This window comes from Chrysochloris asiatica, unplaced genomic scaffold (assembly GCF_000296735.1).
Source record: "Chrysochloris asiatica unplaced genomic scaffold, ChrAsi1.0 scaffold00142, whole genome shotgun sequence".
NCBI lineage: Eukaryota > Metazoa > Chordata > Mammalia > Afrosoricida > Chrysochloridae > Chrysochloris > Chrysochloris asiatica.
In genome coordinates, this window is record NW_006408660.1 from 1,897,913 (window position 1) to 1,916,287 (window position 18,375).

At 48.3% G+C, this 18,375-nt stretch overlaps 1 protein-coding gene across 1 annotated transcript in view; it reads right to left on the reverse strand.

Moving 5' to 3' along the window:
- The window catches only part of FOXN4 (forkhead box N4), a 29,016-nt gene extending 12,186 nt beyond the window's left edge, over positions 1-16,830 (reverse strand). The window contains exon 1 of the mRNA XM_006870436.1: positions 16,745-16,830. Coding sequence (XP_006870498.1) covers positions 16,745-16,830 — 86 coding nt within the window. The remainder of the gene's footprint in view (positions 1-16,744) is intronic.
- Between the last annotated feature and the right edge of the window lie 1,545 nt (positions 16,831-18,375).

Consider the following 18,375-nt stretch of genomic DNA (forward strand, 5'->3'; position numbering starts at 1 on the left):
AAACCCTGTACAGGGTCGCTATGAGTCGGTTCCGACTCCACAGCACATAACAACAACAACAACATACACATGAACATTACCAGATGGAATACACAGGAATCAAATAGACTACATTTGATGATGAAGAAGCTCAGTACCATCAGCCAAAACAAGGCCAGGGTCAGCTATGGAACAGACCATATACAATTCTCATATGTAAGGTCAGGATGAAGCTGAAGAAAATTAAAAGAAGTCCACAAGAGTCAAAATATCCCACCTGAATTTAAAGACCATCTCAAGAATAGATTTTATGCATTAAATACCAATGATCGAAGATCAGAGGCATTCTGGGATGACAACAAGAACATCATCATACGTGGAGAAAGCAAAAGGTCACTAAGAAGACAAGAAAGTAATAAAAGGCCAAAGAGGATATCAGAAGAGACTCAGAAATTTGCTCTTGAACAAAGCAACCAATGCAAATAAAAGAAATGATGAAGTAAAAGAACTGAACAGAAAATTTCAAAGCACAACTTGAGAAAGTAAAGTATTAAAATGAAATGTTCAAAAATCTGGGATTAGTAAACCAAAAGGGAAGAATATACTCAGCATCCTCAAGCTGAAAGAACTGGAGAAAAAATTTAAACCTCGACTTGTAATATTGAAGGATTCTATGGGCAGAATAGGAGTCCCAGTGTGCTGTTATAGGATAATCACTGGACTGCTAACTGCAAGGCTGGTGGTTCAAACCCATCAGCTGCTCCTTGGAAACCCTATACAGAGTCACTATGAGTCGGAACCAACTTGATAGCACTTAACAACAACAATGATTGAATGATGCAGGAAGCATCAAAAAAAGATAGAAGGAATACACAGAGCCATTTATCAAAAAGAATTGATTGATGCTCAACCATTTCAAGAGGCAGCATATGATCAAGAACCAGTGGTATTAAAGGAAGAAGTCCAAGCAGCATTGAAGGCATTAGTGTAAAACAAGACTCCAGGAATTAGGAGCATACCAGTTGTCTTACTTCCTCTGGCCATCGTAGGTCCTTCACCAATATTGACCCATGTGACACTCCCTGTCATCCTGTGTTGTTGTTGGTAGTTGTCACTGAGTTAAGCTCTGATTCATGGTGATCCCATGCACAATGAGATTGGACTTTCTTTGTCTGAGTTTTGGAAACAGATTGCCAAGCCTTTCTTCCTTGTCTTAGTCTGGAAGCTCTGATAAAACCTGCTTAGCATCAAAGCAACACACAAATTTCCAGCTCATGAAGTGAACTGGCCGGAAATCAAACTGGGGTCTCTCACACGGTTGTTGTTAAGTGCCATCAAGTTGGTTCTGACTCTTTTTAGCCCTGTATAGGGTTTCCAAGGAGCATCTGGTGAGTTTGCACTGCTGACCTTGCAGTTCAAACTAACCATGCAGTCTAACGCATTAACCTGTAGCACCACACCAGGACTCTAGGTCTCCTACATGGAAGGTGAGAATTCTATGATGGAACCACACTGATTCTGAGGCATGTATTACTATTATCCCCACTTACAGGTGGTGAAGCTGAGGCTCAGCAGACTAGGTAGGAGCTGTGTGGGATATAATATGTCATTACCAGTCCCTGGAGGAGAGGACAACATGCTGGTAAAATAGAGGGTCATCAGAAAAAAGAGGAAGACCCTCCAATGAGATGGATTGACAGAGTGGCTTCAACAGTGGATTCAAACAGAGCAGTGACTAAGAGGGTGACTCAGGACGAGGCCATGTTTCGTTTTGTTATCCATGAGGTAGCAACCTCAGCTTTTACTTGTGTGTGTGATGGGGCTTCCAGCCTGGGACGTTAGCTTCCTGGTGCTCAGCCTGCTCCTTCTCCTCCTCCCCTGCTCCATGTCCTTGTTTTTTAGGGCCACAATTAGCGTTGTCATGGTTACTACACTCAGTTGTTAACAAGCCCCCCCTCCCCCAAAGGCTGGCATCAGGTGACCGCCCTGCTGCCCCAGTGATTGGCTGCCTTGTAGGAAAACAGGGCCTGGAAGCCATTTGAAAACCCGGCTGGGCCTGTGCAGTGTTGCCAGCAGCAGTTGGCCGGCTGTTGGCCCCTGGCAGCCCATTGTGTGGCAAACGACTGTTGGCCCATGACACGTGGCCCCATTGTCTTGGGGTCTCAGCACAATTGTTTCTGCTAGCCCCCCCGGCTGTCATCCCTTTAGCCTGCTCACAACTCATCTGGACAAGTGACATCCAGAAGCTGGGGGCTGCCATCTGTCCCCTTGGGCTGTGGAGACCACGGGGTGGGGCAGAGAGGCAGGGCCTGGTGGGCTACCCGCTGTGTGTGGGGGTGCCCAACCAGCCCCCAACCCTCCACAGTCACATGTCTGCCTGGGTCCAGGCCTGTTACACACCCCATGGGCAGCCTGCACCCCGCCTGCTCAATAACCTGCTGTAGCTCCCCACTTCCCTCACTACTCTGCTTGGTGCTGGGGGGCAGCAGGCAGGAATGCATGAGTTCTGATGGCTTCTCAAGGTGGGGGCCCCTAGAGCACCTGAGTGTACTGCTTGCCCCTGTGGAGACAGGCTGCTGGTGGTAGGTAGTGGTCTGGGCTCAGTCAGACCTAGTCTCTATGGGCAAGTGACTCAACCTTTCTGAGCCTCATTTTTCAACTGCAAATTGCGGATAATAGTTAGTTGTGGTCCCGTCAGCCCCAACTCCTGGCAACATCAAACATGAGGAAGGGAAACTGCCCGGTCCTGCGTCATCTCCATGATTGGCTTTAGATCAGGCTGTTGTGATCTCTAGGTTTTCATTGGCTGTTTTTCAGACGTAGAATATCTTCTTCCTAGTCTGTCTTAGTCTGTAAACTCTGCTGAAAGCTGTCCAGCATCATAGCAGCACACGAGCCTCCACTAATGACAGTGCATGAAGCGCCCTGGCCAGGAATCAAACCCGGGTCTCTTGCATGGAAAGCTAGAGTTCAGGAGTTCCTATGACAGAGGGTGCTGGAAGAATTCAGATTGTAATTGCATGTAAAACACTGAGTACAGTGTCTGGTTCAGAGTAAATAGGACATGAGGTTTCAGCTGCTATTGATATTAACATCAATATGAGCAGTCTGTAGAAGCCTTAGGCTTTGGAGTCTGACAGATCTGTCACTGCTACGTTGGTGGCTGAGCGCTGTTGAGGCAATTCAAACTCATACAGGCTCCATGTAACAGTAAAACTGCCCCATAGGGTATTCTAGGCTGTCATCTTTATGAGAGCAGATGGACAGATCTTTCTCCCTTAGTCACTGGGTAGTGTAGTGCTGTGGGGTAATGCACTGGACTTCAAGGTTGTTTTGAATGGCAAGGCCAGTGGTTCAAGCTCACCAGTCGCTCCTCAGAAATCCTACACAGGGTCGCTATGAGTTGGATCTGACTGACAGCACTTAACAACAACAACAACAACAACAAGCCTTCTTTGAGCAACTGAGCACTTAAACTTTGCTCCACCAGGGCTCCTGTTTCCATTTATTGAGCACTTCCTGAATGATTAGCCACTGAAAACCTTATGAATAACAATGGAACACTGTCGGATAGAAAGTCAGACAGGGACCAGACCCTGGAGAAGGACATCATGCTTGGGAAAGTGGAGGGTCAGTGAAAAAGAGGAAGACCCATAATGAGATGGATCAACACAGTGACAACAGCAAAGGGCTCAAGTGTAGCAGTTATGAAGGTGGTATAAACCAGGCAGTGTTTCATTCTCTTATGCATAGAGTCTCTGTGAGTCGGAACCGACTCAACGACACCATTCCCATTTTAGAGCTGGAAAAACTGAGACCCTGAGCAATCTCTGAAATGCTCTGATCCTCGATCTCCCTGTGGAGGTGGAAGACTAAATGGTGCCGTCTTTTCTCTTTTCTCTCCCTGCTGTCTGTGTGCCCCACATCTGGCTGCCCATCATGTGAGAGTGCACTTTCTGGATCACCCCCTTGCCCCAGTGCTGACTTCATCCCATCTTCTGGCCTCTTGATGCCTGAAGTCCCCTCAGACATCTCCTCCCCAAACCCCTTGTTGTACCTGTGCGTGGGCTCCTCCCACCAGCGGAGGGGGCAATGCCTCCTCCAGGAAGACTTCACTGCACAGACCTCAAGATCAGGGACCTCCTCTGCTCCTCACACATGTCTTGGGATCTACACTGCCCATTGCTCTGCCCTCCCCCTCCCCCATAGCTGCCCCACATTGCCTGTGTCTCCACACAAAGCAGGGGACCCTTAAATGCCCACTTGGTTGGTTGAAAAAGGCTGACTCCAGGTCACTGACCCTGAAAGCAGTTTGACAATAATTGTCCTTTGCAGACCTTAGAAAGCATACAGGGCCGTTCCCTGCCTACTCAGGTCCTTGTTGCAGCCCCATTATACACATGGGAAAGCGGAGGCCAGACCCCTTTGCCTGAATTAGACTATGATGTAGAGGTTGTGGGGTGGCAGATTTCCTCTTTCTGGAACACTTCCCCCAGATATTCACAAGACTCCTGCCTTCACTTTTCTCTTTGGACTGGAAGTCATAAAGGAAAAGATTCTCAGATTCTATTTCAGATGGAAACTTCTCTTTCAAGAGATCTCTCTATGGGCTCAAGTTGACAACAGCAACTCGAAAGATTAGATAGGAAATTTAAGGACAGTGAGTTTATGTTAATGGGGAGGAGCAACTCAGAAAAGGAGGGTAAGAATGATTGTACAACTGGAAGAATATAGACAATGTTACTAAACTGTGTGTCAAAATTGTTGAATAATTGGTGTATGTTCTACTATGTCAGGAGCCCTGGTGGCACTGCAGGATAAGCACTGGCCAAACCTCCCTAAGCTTCAGTTTTCCCATCTGCTGAATGGGTACTACACTGGCATCAATGCACCCAGGAAAGACCCTAAGTAAACGTTCACCCTTCTGTCCGCCCCTGTCCCCCTTAGGTGGCATCCAGGATCCTCCAATCTGCTCCAGACCTATTTCCAGCCTGTTCCCATCAGTCCCCTGCCTAGTGACCTACATCCCCAGCCCCCAGGTGATCACACACACTCAGTGGTCCCAACCCACCTTTCAGACACAGACTATGCTAGGCCGTCAGGTAGAGTCAGATGTTGCCCACCTCCTGTAACATGCCTTCCTCTATGCCTCTGAGCATTCTGTCCCCTCACAGAGGATACCCTTCTTTTTCCTCCCTCTCTCTGCCTTTCAATGTCCAGCACCCATTCTTCTGATCCCCAGGAAGCACCTTCATTGGCCACAAGCCTCCATATCTCCCATGCCCAGCAGGTGTTCCCCCAGAGGGCAGGGTCGAGAGGAGGGGACCAGGGAAGGGGCTCCAGGCAGGCTCAAGAGACCCTGATACTGAAACAGAAAAAGGCTACCCCCAGCACCCAGCACCCAGCACCCAGGGGCGGGCATTCAGTAAGCACTCAATAAATGTTCATGAATTGAACAAATGAGCAAATAGACCCAGCTTCCAAACACCCTAGCCTTACCTCCCCCAGGTTTAACCAGGGATGAAAGCCATGTGTTTTCCTGGGGATACTGTTAGCAGTTAGGGACACCCCTAGTGTGTGCCTGACCCTGAGGTGGTCCCTTTATATGCTTGTGTTCTTGTCATCCTGGTGAGAGGATGACCAGATTGGCACTGTTGTCCTTACCACCTGCCCATTTTCCAGATGAAGACACTGAGGCCGGGAACCCCCAGACTAGGGCCACCCAGCCAGGGAGTAGTGGAGCCAGGACTCTACCTCTGGAGTCTGGATTGGCAACTATTCCACTGTCCTGTTTCCCTACCCACTTTAAATGAAGAAATGTTAATGTTTAGTGCTGTAGACCCTGTATAGGGTTTCCAAGGAGCGGCTGGTGAGTTTGAACTGCTGACCTTGTGGTTCAAACTGACCTAGTGACCTAGTGCTTTATCCCACAGCACCACACAAATTATGGAAAATCCTTGCACTATGCTGTCTAATGTCAAGTGGGACTATTGACATTTAAATTCATTAAAATTAAATAAAATGGCAAATTCAGGTCCTAGGCTGGGCTGACCCAGCCCCATTTCAAGTGCTCAATGGCCACACGTGGCCCAGGGCTACATATTGGACAGCACAGACATGGAATGTTTCCATCACCTCAGAAAGTTCTAGCCATTTTCATCATAAGATGAGGAAACTGCAGGCAAGGGCTGTGTAACAATGGAAGTCATGTATCACGAGAACTCGCAAAGTCATGAACTTCCTGTTCCTGGAGCATTCTAGCATAACTGAATGAACAATCTGTCATCAGCCTTCTGTTGACCATAAGAAGAGTTCAGGCAACCTCCAAATTCCCTTTGATACAAAGTGTGAGAGAAGTCTGCAAATAAACAGCCTCAGTCATATCTCCAAAGTTCGGTGGTCTTGGGAAAACCTCTTTTCCACTCCCGGTCTCGGTTTTCCTACCTACAAAGCAGCAATGGCAGAGTAGGTAGGGGTCCTTCAGGCCCCACCAGCAAATGCTAGGGCTCTAGGGGAGGCAGGGAGATGCATTGCTGTTAAGTGCCATAGAGTTGATCCTGACTCATAGCAACCTTGTGTAGGGTTTCAGAGGAGTGGCTGGAGGGTTTGGATCTTGTGGCTCAGTGCTTATCCTACAGTGCCATACCAGACTCAATACAGTGGTTAGGGGCAGGCATAAGCCCTAAGGCAGGCAGGCAGGTAGGCAGGCTGTTTGGCCTGGAGCAGGTGACTTAACAACTCTCCATCTCAGGGCCTCAGTTTCTCTATGTCTACTCATCTTTGTGTGGCACTGTGGGTTAATGTGCCAGAGTGCAAAGCTGTTTGAATGGCAGGGTTGGCGGTTCAAGCTCACCAGCTGCTACTTGGAAACCCTATCAGGATCACTATGAGTCAGAACCGACTGGACGGTGCTTAACAACAACCAACACCTTAACATAAGGATCCCTGGTAATTCAGTGATTAAACACTCAGTTGCTAACCAAAAAGTCGGTGGTTCAAACCCACCCAGGGGCACCTCAGAAGATAGGTCTAGTGATCTGCTTCCAAAAGCCTTGAAAACTCTATAGAGCAGTTCTACTCTGTACACATGAGATTACCATGTCTCCGAATCAACTCCATGGCTCCAACAACTGTGTGCTGACTGCTACATGTTTCTGTGTGTCAGAGACTTCGCCCAGAGGCTCTGCTTAGTAGAAAGCCCAGCCCCACTGCAATGCCACCTTCAGAGCCCATCCCAGCGAGGATCCCCGGCATGTGTCAGCGGTTCAAACTTACCAGCTGCTCCCTGGAAACCCTATACATGGTCACTATTGAGTCAGAACATTGCTCTCCCTGCGGCATTACAGTGCAGTGGCTACAATCAATGTGAAGATTGTGAAGTGATTACTGTGGATACTCAACCATTGTGCCAAGTATGCAGTTACGAGTATCCTACCTTTAAAATACAACACGCTCAGCCTTCAACCAAGGTCCTATATGGCTCTTGAATAGCTTCCAAGTTAATGTCCAACCGAAGTCCTGCCCTGCTTCCTGTACCCAAGTGCAGGAGGGTAGGTTCTGGGGTCAGGTACTTAGTGGCTGGAAGGCTTGTCTAAGGTGGTCCTTTTCTCTGAGCCTCAGTTACTCATCTGTAAAATGGGGCCAACCTCATCACACAGGGTGGTTATGTGGATTGAATGAGATAATGTCTGTAGGGCAACTGCCCCCTGTCCTAGCTCCCTAGCTCATGAGGATTAAGTTGAACAAATGTGTGCTGTAAATTCTAAAAAATTCCAGCACTGTGCTGTCCTGTGCATTTGAGTTTATTTGCATTTAAATTAATTAAAATTAATCAAAATGACAGATTTTGATTCATTTTAGGTTTTCAGTCATATCAGTCACATTTCAAGTGCCCAACAACCACATGTGGTCATTACATCAGCGTGAAATACTGGTGCTTCACGCCATCATAAACATCCTGGGAAGATGGCAGATTCAGTTGGAATTCGAAGTGTTTCATTTCCCTAAGATCTCCTGAATGCCTATTACGTGACAAAACCTTCTATGTTCAGAGAAATAACTTCCGATTATTGTTGTTGTTGTTCAGTGTTGTTGAATTGATACTGACTGATAGCGATCGTGTATAGGGTTTCTGAAGCTTATCTTTGCGGGAGCAGAAAATACTTATCTTTCTCCCTCTGAATAGCTAGTGGGCTGGAATCGCCAACCTTGTGGTTCACAGTCCAGTGTTTATCCTACAGAACCCCCCCCCCGTGCTCCCTAACTTCCAATCATCTCACCTTAATTATCTAAGTGGGCTCCTGGTGTAGCCCTGTAGGATCAGCACTGGACTGGGATCCACAAGGTTGGCAATTCAAACCCACCAACTGCTCCTTGGAAACATTATATAGGATCACTTGGGGGAGGTGGTATAAGTTGGAACAGACTCGACAGCACTTAAAAACAACGACAATTATCTAATTATCCAAGGACAATGCAAATTGGCTGCTGTCAGAGGAGGGGAATCTTGTACATGCTCCGTTCCTGCCAGTCCATTTGGTCCCACAGTCTGCTACTTCACATCCCCATTTCATAGACAGGAAGAGTAAGGCCAGAGAGGTGAAATGACACCCAGCCACTCACTCAGTTCTGTGAGGAACTAGGGTTTGAACTACAAAGACTCCTTCCCCTGAACCTCTTCACTCAGCGCTCTGCTAGCTAGACTGAAAGAAATTAAGCTGGGGGCAGGAAGGGCAAACCATAATCATTATTTTTAAAGGAATAAGGCTTCAAGGTGCCTCCAGGGAAGGATGACAGGGATGCTGGCCAAAGAATCTAGTAGTGGCCCTGGGTAGGGTCAGATTCCACTGGCGTTCATAGCTGCCAATCCATGCTGATCAGGGGATGTACCTGACCAACTTTCATTAACACAGTCCTTAATTAATCAGGGAGGGGAGTCAGCAGAACAGGATCCTGGAGAAGGCCCATCTCCAACATATCTTGTATTCCCTAATCCCCATCCATTTCTTCCTCAGCTTAGGTACCACCTCCCCCAAGAAGCTCTTTCTTGCAAACCGTCCAACAACTCCCAGTCTTTCTCTCCCCTGGAATGGTTCGCACCTTTACTGATGGCAGATAGCATGTTGTTAAATGCCGTTGAGTTGGTCCCAACTCATAGTGACCCTGTATAGGATTTCCATGGAGCAGCTAGTGGGTTTGAACTGCTGACCTTGAGGTTCCCAGTCCAGTGCTGATCCTACAGCACCACACCAGGAGTCCGCAGGTAGCATAGTTCTTGTTTGTTGTTAAGTGCCATTGAGTTGGTTCCAATGTATAGTGACCCAGTATAGGGTTTCTGAGGAGTGACTGTTGAGTTTGAACTGCTGACCTTGTGGTTCAAATAGACCTTGCAGTTCTGTGCTTATCCTACAGTGCCACACAAGAAATCCACTGCAGGTAGCATTGTTGTTGTTTAACACTGTTGTTTAACAATGCTGTCGAGCCGGTTCCGACCCATAGCGACCCTGAACAGGGTTTCTGAGGCTGTAAATCTTTACAGGAGCAGAAAGCCTCATCTTTCTCCTGCAGAGCAGCTGGTAGTTTCGAACTGCTGACCTTGTGGTTCGCAGCCCTATTTGTAACCACTATGCTACCAGAGCTCCTTAGCATAGGCCACTATTAATTTTACCCAAGTGTCTGCTCTTATTCTCCCCTTCTTCCCTTCTAGACTCTAAGATCCCCAAGGAACAGGGGACACTCATTACAGACCCAGAGGGACCCATTCAGACTTGCATATTTTCATCTGACAAATGTTTGTTCAGCCAAAGTAAACCAGGCCCCCTTGGCCATTTGTTCTGTGGTACTTACAGAGCCTGCACAAGTTCATGTGCATTTGGGGGTGGATTACGGTTTATTTGGGGGATATCTGCCTACATGTCTGAAGTCCAGATCATTTAATCCTATTTTTCCTGTCTTGGGCCCTTCAGCATTGATCCAGCAATTGGGCAGTGGGAGGAAGATGTTTGGGGTTCAAATCCTATCTCAACACCTTTATAACTGTTTGACTTGGGCAACTCACTTTGCTTCTCGGCACCTCTGTTTCCCCATCTGTAAAATGGAGTGATAATTCCTGCCACAGAAGACAGGTGTAGAGAGGAGGTCAGATAACCTAAAAGGCTTGGCACACAGTAGGTGCTCAAATCATGCTTCTTTCTCTCCGCCCACTGTGTCCTGGCCTTTTGCCTTACCTCATTTCTAAGAGGGGTTTGCCAGCAAATATTGTTTTTGGGTGTAAGATCGGTAGCTCTGCACACAGAGGCATGTTCTGTCCTCCCTCTGGGGCGTCACCTCCAACCTGTGACAATACAGAGGTGTCACCCGCCTCCTTGAGATGTGGTTAGTACGCAACTGTTACATTCCCACAAGCTGTTCTTGTTCCTAATCCAAGTTTTACACAAAGAGGGACTAAGCAATTCACAGAGGCATTTATTTAGTTAACCTATCTCCAGTAATACCTCTTGTCACCTTTTACAGGAAAAAGAAAGCCAAATGCAACTTGACAAGCTCAGGGAAGGAGACTTCCCTTTTTGAGAAAAAGTCCTGGGTGGTATAAACAGTGCACACCTGATTACTAACCTCAATGTTGGAGGTTCAGACCTCCACCCCCACCCCCCACAGTTCCGTGGAATAAAGACCTGGCAATCTGTGGCTGCAAAGAGTCCAGGCAAGAAAATCCTCTTCTGTAACACATCACTAGGAGTCAGAATTGACTTAAAGACAGTCATGAGTTTGGTTTCAGAATTGACTTAAAGACAGTCATGGGTTTGGTTTCCTTTCGAGAACAGCAGCTGGCTTGGGACTTGGAGTGAGGGAGTGTGTGTGTGTGTTTGTATATTTTTCAAGGGTGGAACTATAAGGCCCTGAAGGTGGGCAGGGCCCCAGAAAGGCAGCCTGAAGAACTGTTCTGTCCACCCTAGAGGGCTTGGGCTGTCCCCAACCCTGACAGGTGGACCCCACCAAAGAAGTTACAACAACTGGTAGAATCCTTTGATATGGAATAAACTGGCCCCACACAAGTTTAGAGTCCTGGTGTGGCACTGTGGGTTAATGCACTGGACTGCAAGGTCAGTTTGAACTGCAAGGTCAATGGTTCAAGCTCACCAGCTGCTCCTTGGAAACCCTATACAGGGTTTCTATGGGTGGGAACCGACTCAGTGGCACTTCACAACAACAATAACAACACGTGCTCAGAGCAGGGCTCAGGTTAGTGCCATGGTCCATATGAAAGAGATTTATCATCATTTGAGCATGAAACTTCCCTAAGATTCCATGTATATGTTATTTTCATATGATCATTTATCTGCCCATCTATTTATCGAATGAATTAAAAATCGAACATGCACCTCAAGGTCAGCGGTTTGAACCCACCAGGGTTTGCAGCCTTGGGAACCCTGGGGAGCAGTTCTGTTCCATCCTATAGGTTTGCCATGAATCAGAATTGACTCGATGGTAGTGGATTTGGTTTTGGTTTCTGCACCCAGCACTGTGGTTCACAACTGAGAACAATCATGGTGCAGGACTAGGGGCTGTGCCCCAGGCCATCTGGTTTCTTAGAGGAGGGACTGAGCCTCCTGGCCATGGGGGCAGGTTAGCATTGAAGGAACCAGAAGCCTGACTTTTCTCATCTCTTTGGCCTCCATTTCCCAATCTGTAAAATGAGGTTGCTGGACTTTACCTCTGGAATAAGCCCCCAAAGCCTGGGCAGGTAGTTAAAATCTTCAGTTCTATCCTGATGTAGCACTACAGGAAAACCACTGGAGTGCTGACCACAGGTCAGCTGCTCAAACCCACCAGTAGCTCCTTGGAAACCCTATGCAGGGTTGCTATGAGTCAGAAACAACTTAACAGCACTTATAAACAACCACCTTTTCTTCCTAAACAAATACCATTAGGCAAGCCTCTGTATATCTGCAAAATGGGCTGATGTATCACTTGTCACCCTGGTGGTTGTTATGAAGACTCACTGGGATAGGTCCCTTGCTAAGGAGCTTAGCAGGTGCCTGGAACACAGTAGGCTCTTAATAACTGTCATTATTCATTAGTACCTTAAATGGCTTAATTGGTGAGCTGCCTTTCTAGCCTTTGAGCTCAGGGGAGACCTGGCTTACCCATAGTGAGCCGGGGAAGTCAGGGCTGCCGCCAACCTTAGGGGCGGTGCTGAGACTGCTGCAAATGCCAATTGCTCCCTAAGACTCCCTGGAGACAGGGCTACCGCCTCTAACTGCTGAAGCCCTCCCAGCACAAGCATTGAAAGTTAACTGCCAAACGCAGCCAGTTGGGGTGGGGGTGGAGGTGGATGGGCAGGCGGCTGCTATGGGGGGTGGGGGCAGGGGGCTGGACCAGCAGCCTGAGCATCCATCCTCTGGAGATGTGGGAGGGTGGATGAGAAGCCCATAAACTTCCGAGGAGCTATTGTGTGGGGAGAAAAATGGCAGTGGTTGGAAGGTCAGGGTAAGGGGTGAGGAGGGTGAGGGGAAGGGGAGATGCTGCATAATCATAAAAGCTCCTCTTCTGTGAAAAAGTGCCATGTCCCAGGTCCAGGTGAATGCCTGGCTCAGATGGAAGAGCAGCATCTTCCCAACAACTTTTGAACAGCTCCATTTCATGGATGAGGAAACCAAGGCACAGAGGAGGGACAGTGACTTGTCCAGGATCACAGAGCTGCCAAACGGTGGGGCAGCTTACTCTATTCCAGCACCTATGCCCTTCATCTGGGGGACCCGGGGCATGACCACAGTATCTTCTGGATAGACAGCCTCAGGACCGAGGTCCCACTTTACCTCGTACTGTGTTCTCCTGTTAAGCTATTGGGCCTGTCTGAGCCTTGTTGAATGGGCACCATAATAGTGCTAACCTCATGGCATGGTTGTAGGAGCCTGGCACAGAGCATGGCAGGTCGTTAAGGGGCAAGAAACCACTCCTACTGTTATCTGCATAATCTGGTTGTTCAGTACAAGAAAATAACCCTGGACTTTGTTTGAATACGGAATGTTTGTGCCAGGCTGGGCACCCTAGATGATTCTGAGCAGTAAGGACCCAGTGTGGATGGGCCCTTTGGATAGTTAGTAAGTTAGTAAGTAGGCTAAGCTCTCTGCCTACCTTGCCTTCCTATTTCCAGAGAGCAGAAGTTGCCCAGGCCCCAGACAGCTTGTGAGCTGGGGTGGCCAAGGAACATGGGGCACAAGAACCCAGGATCTCCAAGTGTCCAGATCTCTGGGCTTGAGCCTGGTCGGGCTCCCTGTTGGGCAGTGCCTGGGCACCTGCATTCAGGATTACCCCTCCTAACTTCTCCACACATACCACCCCTACTGGGCCCTTCATAAACCCCTTCTCCTGTAGAAGGCTGAGGTCTTTGTTGTTACTAAACAGCAATGGTTACGAGTTGTGCGTCTCATACTTTACAAGTTCTGTTGATTAACTCCTTGCAGCAACCACCTAAGGGATGTGTGCATGTCATGCCCATTTTAAAGATGAAGAAACAAACTGAGGAACCTGGCCTGTTCAAAGCTGGAAACAGAACCTTCATTTACCTACAGAGCAGTTACTTCTGGTGTCTTTATGGAAGGCTAGTCCTGGTATGGTGCTGTAGTTACAAATCGGGCTGCTAACCTCAGGGACAACAGTTTGAAACTACCAGCTGTTCTGTGGGAGAAAGATGAGGCTTTCTGTTCCCATAAAAATTTACAGCCTCGTAAACTGTATGCAGGGTCGCTATGAGTCGGAACCGACTCCATGGCATATAACCACCACCACCACCACAATAAGGATCAGAAAAGTGACCGCAGGAGAGTTAAGTAAGACACTATCTATAGATGTCTCTGGCACGCAGCAGGTACTCAGTCCCTCCTCCTATGCCTGTGGGAGACCCTGCCCTTCCCCTAGGCTGGCTAGAAAAGCTCAACACCATGGATTAAACCACAAACCCAACCGTTGCTGCTGAATTGATTCAGACTCATGGTGATTTCATGTGTTATAGACTAGAACCCCTCCACAGGGTTTTCAATGGCTGATTTTGCAAAATGAGACCTCCAAGTCTATCTTCTGAGGCACCACTGAGTGGGTTCCAATTGCTCACCTTTAAGTTAGCAGCCTCTGGTAGCATAATGGTTATGAATCGGGCTGCAAACCTGAAGGTCAGCGGTTTGAAACTACCAGCCGCTCAGCGGAAGAAAGATGAGGCTTTCTACTCCCGTAAAGATTTACACCCTTGGAAACCCTGTACAGGGTCGCTATGGGTCGGAACTGACTCGATGGCACTTAACAAGTTAGCAGCCAAGCCAAAAATAGTTGTGACACCCAAAATCTTGTTGATTTCTTAAAACTCATTGCCTTTGAGTTGATTCTAACTCTTAGCAACCCTATAGGACAGAGTAGAATTACCCCATAGGGTTTCCAAGACTATTCTTTACAGGGTTTCCGAGGCTGTAAATCTTTACAGGAGCAGAAAGCCTCATCTTTCTCCAGCGGAACACCTGGTGGTATCGAACTGCTGACCTTGCAGTTTGCAGCCCAATTCGTAACCACTACACTACCAGAGATCCTTACTGTACAGACACGGAAACGAAGGCACAGAGGTGAAACTGCCCACCCAAGGCCATCCAACTGGCCAGCAGCAGACTCAGAAGTTGCTGTTTAGTGTCTGTAAAAATTCTCTGTGGTGGCTACTTTTATATGTACATTCCACAGATGAACAAACAGGTTCAGAGTGCTCCGGAGTATTCCAGAGGAGCTGGGATTGTAACAGACACAGCCAACACGGCCCCACCTGCCATTGTTTAAACCTTCTAGTGCTGGAAGGGAGTCCTGGTGTGCTGCTGTGGGTATTTGTGCTGGACTGCAAAGTCAATTTAAACCACAAGGTTGGTGGTTCAAGCTCACCAGCCACTCCTCAGAAACCTGTCTATACAAGTTTGCTATTGGTTGGAACCAACTCTATGGCACTGAACAAGAACAGTGCTGGAAGGGGATTCCTGGTGTGGTACTGTAGTCTCAGCACTGGACTTAGAACCCCAAGATTGGCAGTTCAAACCCACCAGTTGCTCTACAGAAACCCTATACAGGGTCACCATGACTCAGAATTGACTTGACAGCACTTAACAACAGTGCTAGAAGGAAGCCCAAAGGCCCTGGCTATGTGCTCATGGGAAAGGCCATTTCATTTCTCTGAGCCTCAGTTTCCTCGCCTGCACATTGGGGCTCATCAGAGCATCGTCCATGGCAAGGGTGAGTGAGGGGCCAACACACAGCCGTTCTGTGGAATGTCCAGTGGCCTAGCACCACACACAGCAAGTTCTTGGCAAATATCTGTTTGAACTGGTAGCCTTGTTTGGATTTCAGAAAGCAGTGGCAACGTGCTTGGAAAGCAGTCTCCCTCTAACTGAGGGCTCGGTACCCTTGGCAGGCACTGCTGGTGAATTTCAATGGCTCTATGGGGTCAAATGGTCCCCAGGTAACAGTGCTGATCCAAAGTGATATACTGCGCTTCCCAAGTCAGCCATATCTTAGCCCAGCTCCACAATCTGGGCTGCCTCCCACCTCAGTCCACCAGGTGGAGTTAGCCCTAGTGTAGAGCCATGGGAACCAGGTCAGAACTCCATAGCTCAAAGAATGGAGGCTGGGAGGGAGCTCCAGAGCTTTCCTATCCTTCCCCCCTCATTCCTGGTCTCTGTGTGACCTTGGTCAGTCCCCTTCTTTTGGCATCAGTTTCCCCACCTGTAAAAGAAGGGGGCTGGGCTAGTTGACCCCCAAGGGCCTTTCCAGCTCTGAGGCTTGAGGACAAAAAGAGAGAGCCCAGAAGACCACTCCTCACTTGTACCTTGCTTTACTCTGCTCAGAAAATACTTTTTTGTCCAGTTTTCACCTAATTTACCATTCCAACAAGTAAGCCTGAGAAGCAGCTAAAAAAAAAAAAAAAGTTGCCATGAAGTTGTTTCTGACTCATAGTAACTTCATGTGTGTCAGAACTGTGTTCTTTAGGGTTTTCAATGGAAGATTGCCAGGAGTTTCTTCCGAGATGCCTCAGGAGGACTGTAACCTCCAACTTTTCAGTTAGTTGCACCATCCAGGAATGCCAGAAGAAACTTTGTTGTTGCTAAGTGCTGTCGAGTCTATTCCTACTCATAATGACCCTGTATAGGGTTTCTGAGGAGCAACTGATGGCTTTGGACCACAGACCTTGAGGTTGGCAGTCCAGTGCTTATCCTACAGTACCACAAACTACAATTTAAGATCATCTGATTCAACAGCATCACTTAACTGAAGCAGTAATGAGGCCCAGAGACGGTAAGGAACCAGCTTAAAGCCACAAAGTCAAGCTAATAATCCCAGAGTCCTCAGGACTTTCCCAACATCCATGGAAGTCAGAAGCCAATTCCCATCATAAAACTTGTGGAGGGCATTTTCTAGAATCCCCTTAGGGATACTGATAGGGAAACAGTGACTGCTATTCTCTCAACAGTCCCCAGTATGTTCAGTTTTCAAGTCAGGAGGGGACCTCTGCTGGAGAGGACAATGGACTGTATGCATTTATTGGTCCATTTCCCCTGGGGTCACAGCCCAGACACCCTCAGAAAGACCAATGTGGAAATCAGAACTTTTGAACTCTTCTGCAGAATTACAGAATTTCACTCAACAGTTGTTCCTGGTCTGTTTTAGAAACTATAGGCAGCACAAAAACACTTTAAACAATCTGAAAATAGATATACTTGGTCATTAGTGAAACCCTCACCTGTATTCCTGTGGAGAGGGATGGTGGATTTGCCCTGAATTTTGAATAATTCCTGACATTATGGTCGAGATGTCACTTTCTACCATCTCCTTGGAGGGAAGACAAACAGAAAAGTAACATCAGTAACAATGTGAACAGGTGGAAACCCACACTTTTCTTACAGATCAAGCGGATGGAGATCTAACAACTAAAACACTTTAAAAAAATAAATTCTAGAAGATTTCTGGGTGTCCCAGATCACCTTCCCAGAAAAATTGTATAGGGTTTTATAAGGGTTCTGAGCAAAGAGAAAGGAACAAAATTTCAGATTCTTTAGAATGAGTGAGATACAAGTGCAGCAGAAAGAGTCTAGAACCCAAATGTCAAGTCTCAGAAAATGTGGACTCGGAAAATGGGAATCAGAAAATCCCTACCTTTTCTTTCCAAGCCTTAGATTCTCAATCACAGTTCAGTTATGGTCACTATAGAATTAAAAATGAACAGAAAAAACTGCAATTTAATGGTGTACGTTTCCTAGGGGAGGTGAGTTGTTTAGAGAGTAATCCCTGCAGGGTCTCTTCCATGGAAATTCCATCAGAAACGGCACATACCCTTGCTGCAAAATCAGTACAGCCTTTCCCCTGACACAGAACCATAAAAAATAAAAAAAATTATTGGGGCATTCCTAAATTTCTCAAACTACAAACTGGAAACGTACATATGAAAGAAAGACTTCCAGTTTTGCCCCCAAAGTCAATCAAGGATTCTTAGGGAGAAAAGAAGGGAGCAGGGAAGGCAGTCCCGCAGTCCCGGGAGGAGCAACAGCCCCACAAGGTGGTACCTGGAGCGATCCGCGCCGGGGCCGCCGCTGCAGGCGCCTCTGGGGCGGGCCGGCCTCTGGGAGAGGGGCTCCCTCGCGCTCGCCCCTCGCGGTCCGCAATTTGGCTGCCGTCGCAGCGCGAACCGTTTTTAAATTTCCCTCTCTGGAGCTGTCCAGCTCGGAGCATGCGCAGTGGCGGTGTGTGGGACTTTTCCCCAAGGGTCAGTTACCCGGCAGGGTCAAGGGGATTGCAGCGGGTGTTTCCCAGCAGCTGTGAGCCTGGCACGCTCGGGGGCTCCGAGGTGCAAGGACTCCCCTCTGCAAACTTGGCCAACAGTGGCATCCACTGCACTCTTGCGAGCATGCGTTGAGATGCAGTGGGAGGGTGATTTAGACCAGAAGAAGTTGCAAAGGGATGCTGGGTGCATTAAAACTTGCAGTCCGTCCTGGGCCCCTGTAAAGGGAGGTAGTGGGCTGGGACATCAATTGCAGGCCCTTCTATCCCCACCAAGGAGGAAGGGTCAGGAGGGAGAGTGGGGTCACAGGTAGATGCGGATTTCGACCACCTGTCCCTTTAAGAAAGTTGAGTCCGCTCAACGCGGCTGCAGGGGTGTAGCTGCGAGAGCTCTTTCGGGCGCTTCCACCTGTCGAGGCCGCGGGGGGGGGCGCCCCGGCTTTGCGCGCTGCGCCCCTCTGGTCAGCTCTGAGGGTGAACCCGCCCGGAGTGAGCTCAGGCCGACCGGGAGCAGTGGCGATGTGGCTGCAGCGCTTGAGCTGGGCGCCGCGAGTCCCGGGCCGTCAGCCAAGTGCTAACCCAGCCGTTGGGGGCCGC